Source organism: Gadus chalcogrammus, chromosome 4 (genome assembly GCF_026213295.1).
Source record: "Gadus chalcogrammus isolate NIFS_2021 chromosome 4, NIFS_Gcha_1.0, whole genome shotgun sequence".
NCBI classification, from domain to species: Eukaryota; Metazoa; Chordata; class Actinopteri; order Gadiformes; family Gadidae; genus Gadus; species Gadus chalcogrammus.
Window position 1 is genome coordinate 1,919,841 of NC_079415.1, and position 7,500 is coordinate 1,927,340.

The 7,500-nt window shown below is 49.4% G+C and overlaps 1 protein-coding gene across 1 annotated transcript in view; it reads left to right on the forward strand.

Moving 5' to 3' along the window:
• nell2b (neural EGFL like 2b) overlaps nt 1-7,500 on the forward strand; it is a 54,653-nt gene that overhangs the window by 20,706 nt on the left and 26,447 nt on the right. Inside the window, exons 12-16 of the mRNA XM_056588726.1 lie at nt 375-548; nt 1,897-1,993; nt 2,951-3,023; nt 3,449-3,531; nt 5,348-5,479. Of these exons, the coding sequence (XP_056444701.1) occupies nt 375-548; nt 1,897-1,993; nt 2,951-3,023; nt 3,449-3,531; nt 5,348-5,479 (559 nt within the window). The remainder of the gene's footprint in view (nt 1-374; nt 549-1,896; nt 1,994-2,950; nt 3,024-3,448; nt 3,532-5,347; nt 5,480-7,500) is intronic.

Here is a 7,500-nt window from a genome sequence, read left to right on the forward strand (position 1 = left end):
GAGATCGGGGAACGCCGACTCAAAACGAAAATTCCGAAATACGTAGAGCCGGAAACCGAACGCCGACCGACTACCCAAAGATCGGGGAATGCCGACTCAAAACAAGATATCCGAAATACGTAGAGCGGGAAACTGAACCCCGAACCCAAAGATCGGGGAACGCCGACTCAAAAGATGAAAATTCCGAAATACGTAGAGCGGGAAACCGAACGCCGAACCCAAAGATCGGGGAACGCCGACGCAAAACGAGAAATAAAAAATACGTCGAGCGGGACTCCAACTCCCACTGAATTGCCGGCGTACGGTCGACTGAGCTGTCCCTCCCCCCCCCCCGACCCCTGACCCCCCGACCCCCCCTGACCCCTGACCCCCAGGTTCCTGGAGGTGGAGAGCTGCGGGCAGCAGAGCGAGCTGAGGGTCCACTACTGGAGCCGGGAGCGGGGGCCACACAGCGAGGTGTTCCCCTACAGCCTGGCCGACGGCCGCTGGCACAAGCTGTCGCTGGCCGTGGGCGGGGCCCGCGTGGCGCTGCACGTGGACTGCAACAGGTGAGGCCCCCCCACAGAGAGAGCCGGGCTGGCCCCCCAACAGCGAGAGCCTGGCTGGCCCCCCAGAGAGAGCCTGGCTGGCCGCCCCACAGAGAGAGCCCGGCTGGCCCCCCACAGAGAGAGCCTGGCTGGCCCCCGCCCACAGAGAGAGCCTGGCTGGCCCCCCACAGAGAGAGAGGTTGGGTCAGAGGAGTGAGCCAGTGTGTGTGTGTCTGCCTCTAGGAAGGCCGGCGATGTGTGATGCTTGGTTTCTTCTTCATAATGATTGTCCTTGAGGGGTCCTTAGTGTTTTAGCGTGGCATTTCGTTAGTGGTAAAGCGCAGTGAGTGGCCTCGTGTTTGAGTGGGTGGTGTGTGGACGAACTTGGCTGCCCTTGCGGTTGCGCATCTGGGACACACACAGATACTCTGCCCTTCTCTCTCTCTCTCTCTCTCTCTCTGCGTCTCTCTCGCTCTGTGTGTTTGTGTGTGTGTGTGTGTGTGTGTTTGTGTGTGTGTGTGTGTGTGTGTGTGTGTGTGTGTGTGTGTGTGTGTGTGTGTGTGTGTGTGTGTGTCTCTCTTTCTCTTTCTTTCTCCCTCTCTCCTTCTGTCTTTGATTCTCACTGTCAGCATCTCTCTCTGTTTGTCTGTCTGCCTCTCTCCCTCTCTTCTTCTGAACCCCTGCTTTCCTTCTTCTCTCTCTCCCTCTCTCTCTCTCTCTCTCTCTCTCTCTCTCTCTCTCTCTCTCTCTCTCTCTCTCTCTCTCTCTCTCCCTTTATTGAATGGATACACAAACGTGTATCAATATCATCAGGTCTATTTCCAGACACCTCCTGGTTCTATGTATAGCGGGGAAAAGGTTTTCCGCTCCGTGTGATCGGATTGTAAACGAGATTGGATTATCAAGTGTGTCGGGCGAGCCGGGATGTTTCATTAATACAAAAAATTGATATTTTCTGATAGAGCAAACACAGAGGGACCAAATAGAAGTGTTAGCAATGCCAGTCGCGCCCCAACGCCGCCATGATGGCAGACGCCTCGATGCAGACATTTGATTGGATCCACGATTCCCACGACACGTGCGAGATTTCCCAGGGCAATGGATTGTTCAATGGATTGATTGAAATTATAGTCGGAACATGTAAAAGAAAATCAGAAATTGTCACACAGAAAGTCACATAGAAAGCATAATTAGATACATATATGACAAAAACGTGTGCGTACGTATATGAGACACTGGGATTTGAATAACTTGTTCGAAAGGAGTGGGAAGAAGTTCACACGATGTAAGCTTCGACCGGGATGTGTAGGGTCGTCCCCCACCGGGCTGAGAGGAACTCTGACAGACCCCCCCCCCCCCCCCCCCTTAGGATCTACGAGAGAGCCATCGAGCCCCCCTGGATGGACCTCAGCAACGACACCGCCGTCTGGCTGGGCCAGAGGAACAAGGCCCACGGGTACTTCAAGGTACACAGTCTGTCTGTCTGTCTGTCTGTCTGTCTGTCCGTCCGTCTGTCTGTCCGTCCGTCCGTCCGTCCGTCCGTCCGTCCGTCCGTCCGTCCGTCCGTCCGTCCGTCCGTCCGTCCGTCCGTCCGTCCGTCCGTCCGTCCGTCCGTCCGTCCGTCCGTCTGACAGTCTGTATATCTGTCTGTCTGTCTGTACGTCTGTATTTCTCTCTTCATGTCTGTCTGTCTGTCTGTACGTCTGTCTGTCTGTCTGTACGTCTGTCTGTCTGTCTGTCTGTCTGTCTGTCTGTCCGTCCGTCCGTCCGTCCGTCCGTCCGTCCGTCCGTCCGTCCGTCCGTCTGTCTGACAGTCTGTATATCTGTCTGTCTGTCTGTACGTCTGTATTTCTCTCTTCATGTCTGTCTGTCTGTACGTGTCTGTCTGTCTATCTGTCTGTCTGTCTTAGGTATCAGTATGCGCTATCTCAGACGTGTGTTTCTTTACCCAGCTGTTGTCTCTATTTGTCTGTATTTATGTTTCCCTCTTGACCCTCTTATGTCATCAGTTCTCTCTCTCCTGCTTCATCATTATCTGTCCATCCGTTATGGTTTCATCTCAATCAACCCGCCTCTCAGAAACAAACCAACGACAACAGCTCCATCTTCCCAGCCCTCATACCACTCTAACACTTCATTCACTTCTCTTTCTCTCTTCTCTCCCCCCTTCTCTCTCCCTCTCTCTCCCCCCTTCTCTCTCCTTCTCCCTCTCCCCCCTTCTCTCTACCTTGTTCCTCTCTCTCTCTCTCTCTCTCTCTCTCTCTCTCTCTCTCTCTCTCTCTCTCTCTCTCTCTCTCTCTCTCTCTCTCTCTCTCTCTCTCTCTCTCTCTCTCTCTCTCTCTCTCTTTCTCCCCCCCTCTCTCTCTCCCTCTCTCCCCCCCTCTCTCCCTCTCTCCCCCTCTCCCGCTGTTTCCCTCCCACAGGGGATAATGCAGGACATGATTCTGCTGGGCAGTAACCAGGGTTACGTCGTTCAGTGTCCGGACCTCAACCGCAGTAAGTTGTCATCGCCATGTCAACAGTTGCTCGGGCTGATGGAGGGTGAGGGCCCCACACGGCCCCCCCCCCGGGGCCCGAACAACATTTAATCTGCTCCGGTTTGTCAACGACTTGATGAACTACACGTTGCCACGATTGGTATTGATTTTGATATTGAGGACATCTTTTTTATACAGCAAAGGAAAAGCAATTTTATTTGATGGATGGATAGATCGGCGCTCTATTATTCACGCCTTAATTTCCCCTGGAGATCGATAGAGTACCCGTCTGTCTGTCTGTCTGCCCGTCTGTCATATAAGATAGGCTTTGTTTCTGCTGTAACAGGGGAGGGCTACGGACGGGTCTGTCTTTATTTATGTGTGTGTTTTTGTGTGTTTACGTGTGTGTGTTTGTGTGTTTATGTGTGTGTGTTTGTGTTGCAGCGTGTCCCACCTGCAACGACTTCCACGGATTGGTCCAGAAGATCATGGAGCTGCAGGACGTCCTGGCCAGGACCTCCAACAAGGTGTGTGTCTGTGTGTGTGTGTGTGTGTGTGTGTGTGTGTGTGTGTGTGTGTGTGTGTGTGTGTGTGTGTGTGTGTGTGTGTGTGTGTGTGTGTGTGTGTGTGTGTGTGTGCGTGAATGTGTGTGTGTGTGTGTGTTGGTTTGCGTGAGTTTGGGTTTGGGTTTGTGAGTACGTTTGTGTGTGTGTGTGTGTGTGTGTGTGTGTGTGTGTGTGTGTGTGTGCATACGCTACGCATACGTACGTACGTGAGTGTGTGTGCATGTGTGTGTGCGCACGTGTGTGTATGTGTATGTGTGCACGCACGTGTGTGTTTGCGTGTTTATGTGTGTCTGTGTAAGTACATACATGTGTGTGTGTGCGAGTGTGTGTGTGTGTGTGTGTTGGTTTGTGTGTGTTTGCGTGAGTTTGGGTTTGTGAGTGCGTTTGTGTGTTTGTGTGTGCGTACATACGTACGTACGTGCATGCATGTGAGTGTGTGTTTGCATGTGTGTGTGCACGCGTGTGTGTATGTGTATGTGTGCATGCACGTGTGTGTTTGTGTGTCTGTGTACGTATATACACGTGTGTGTGTGTGTGTGTGCGTGTGACTGTGCGAGTGTAGGCAGAGGGCATAATGTCTTCTCTTTCCGACGTCTATTCCAGTTTCACTTTCAATTGTTTCACAATGCGCCGTGTTGTACATCTTTAACGTAATCCTCCGCTCCTCTCCGTGTAATTACATGTCTGTTGCGCCGCTATTATCTCGCCGTCGGGATTAATTCGCCCGGCACCAGAGTCTTCCCTTTTTTCCCCTTTTGTTTCCCTGCGAGAGAGCAACGTGCAATTTCCCACCGGGTTAATTGCATGTTGTCGTTGATGAACAATCACTCTTGAAAAAAAAACAACAAAAGCCTTTCTTTCCACAGACCTTAATTGTTGTCTCTGAGGTCTCCCCAGAACCCAAATTAAAACTATTTATCTCATTAGGTTCCCCTCCTTCGTTTTGTTGCTGTATTGTTTTCTTCAGCCGTTTCATGGCATGGGGGGGCGATGGGGTGAACCTGTAGTCCCATCTGGTGGTGGGCTCAGAGGAGCCCTCTGAGACCGTGAGGAGGAGGAAGACATAACCACGGCCGGGACACTTGTGATAAATCACCACTCCTTTTTCCTTTTTTACCATGATTGTTACTTAATCACGAAGCACCATGCGATGGGCCCCGTGGGAAATGTAGGCAGTGCTCAGAGAAACCCAATCGCATCGACACAAACAGCCCCCAGAAAAAATGCTGTCTTTGATGAATGCCGACAGTCTCGCATCCACATTGTGGTTGTCAACACCCCCCCTCTCAACGGGCCCCATGGGAAATGTAGTCCCTTCTTATGGGTACCCAGTTGTTTCTCCATGGTGTTTGAAAACTGCAGAACATTGACGATAAAAAATCCCTCCAATTTTTTATTTTATTACATTTTTTCAATATTTATTTCACCCCCAAACTGCCTCGTGGGAAATGTAGTCACTCCTTTGATAGAACCCTCGCTTAATTAGGGTGTGGAAATCCAAGACCAAAACAAAAGAAAAAAATATATATAGAAAAAATATGCTTATTTTTTATAAAAAATAATAATTATCATTACAAACAAAAATAAAAGGCGGGATAATGCAACTTATTATTGTACATTTTTGGGATAATGTATATATTTTTTTGTGTAACGTTTGAAAGAATTAAAAAATAATAATTGTCATCATTTTGTGCCCTTCTCTGTCACATTGTGCCATCCCCCCCCCCTACCCCTCCCCCCTACCCCCCCCCCCCCCCCCCCCCCCCCCTCCGTGTAGCTGGCTCGAGCCGAGGACAAGATGCGGAGTCTGGACGGCTGCTCGTGCGAGCGCACGTGCGCGGCGGAGGACGGCGTGGTCTACCGGGAGCTGGACAGCTGGGTGGACGGCTGCAGGAACTGCTCCTGTCTGGTAGGGTCACACCGCGGGGGGGGGGGGCTGGGGGCTGCTGCGGGGATGTGTGTGTGTGTGTGTGTGTGTGTGTGTGTGTGTGTGTGTGTGTGTGTGTGTGTGTGTGTGTGTGTGTGTGTGTGTGTGTGTGTGTGTGTGTGTGTGTGTGTGTGTGTGCGTGCGTGTGTTGGGGAGAGAGCTGTGTGTGTGTGTGTGTGTGTGGGGGTTTGGCAAAAGGGGTGTCTGTGTGGCTGTCTGTGTTAGTGTTTGTGTGCATCTCTGTGTGTGTGTGTGTGTGTGTGTGTGTGTGTGTGTGTGTGTGTGTGTGTGTGTGTGTGTGTGTGTGTGTGTGTGTGTGTGTGTGTGTGTGTGTGTGTGTGGGGGGGTTTGGCAAAAGGGGTGTCTGTGTGGCTGTCTGTGTTAGTGTTTGTGTGTGTGTGTGTGTGTGTGTGTGTGTGTGTGTGTGTGTCAGTGTTGTTTTCGTCAGGCAAGACGAAAACGAAAATGACGTCGTCAGACCCCTTTTTTCCATGACGAAAATGAGACTAAGACGAACGTCACCAAAGCCAAATAAAGACTAAAATGTGACGAAAAATGTAGACATTTTCGTCAGACGAGAACTAGACGAGACTAAATTGTTAGTGAGAGCATGTGAGCGGAGCGGAGCGTGGAGCGGGTGGTGGAGCGGAGCGGAAGAAATACGTTGGAGCGGGTTGGAGCGCAGAGCGGTTTTAAATTCAAAGGCCGGAGCGGGGATTTCACTCCGCTCCAGTCCGCTCTAGTCCGCTCCGATTTTAACTGCTTCTAGCGGCTTACATGTAGGTGGTTCACGTAGAATAGAATGGGTTTCAATGGGAGCATCCAAGCAACCTGATTGGATAAAACGCGTCACGTGAGACCCTTCCACCCCCCCCCCCCCGCAACACTGGCTCGTGTGCTCGCGCGCAGCTGCGCCTGCACGCACACGGCACACACACACTCATACACTACAGAGAGAGGCTGGTGGACGAGTTTTCGTCGGACTAAAACTAGACTAAAACCTTTTGAGTTTTCGTCAGACTAAAACTAGACTAAATCTTTCAAAGATAGAAATGACTAAAATGGGACTAAAACTAAGAAGCATTTCGTCGAAAAGACTAAGACTAAAACTAAATCTAAAATGCCTGCCAAAAACAACACTGGTGTGTGTGTGTGTGTGCTGGGTGAAAGGGTGTGTGTGCTGGGTGAAAGGGTGTGTGTGTGTGTGCAGAGGCGGAATTCCAATTACAGTGATATGTAATATATAAATATATATACAGTTTATATATTAATATTGTTGACAGAGAAGACAGAATGGAATAAAATGGCTAGAGGGGGTGAAGAAATACACATTAATATCCGTGAAATCATATTTTAATTTTGGTGTATGAAAGGTTTCTGTTTATTCCTCGGCAAAATTACACGATTTTTTTGCCAGGGATTTCTCTCTACTGGAATCCCATATGGATTTTCATAATGAATTTTGGATTGAAGCAGATCCAATAAGCATAAGCATAAGCACGGGATAACAGACATCTAAATATTATTCGTACAAGTATTGAGTATTATTCAGGGTTTGGAAAACGTGGCAATCTCTTAAGGCAACACCTGAAGAGAAGTTGTCACTAGAATTGGAGCAACAACATTGCGATAGCACCCAGTTTTAATTTGCCCTTTTGCTACTTGGAAACTCAACTGTAGCTGACGAAAAAATAAATTCTTCAAACTGCCAATCCTGCAGAAGGTTTGCTGTATTATTAAGCGAAGGTGGCATTGAGTGGCAACAGGTTTATACCGTTAATAACAAGTAACTGATAACTAATGAAAAAACTAAAAAAGAGCATCAGTTTCAGATCCTGAAAGGCTATTTTCTAAGACGAGAGACTACTGCTTCTTAATGGTCGGAAACACCGACTCCGTTTAGGCGGTAAATAAATTGAAAAAATCAAATCAAAAATTGGACCATTGTCATCATCAGGCCTGGATTTGGGTTCACTAAATTAACAAAATGTTGTTAATGTTTG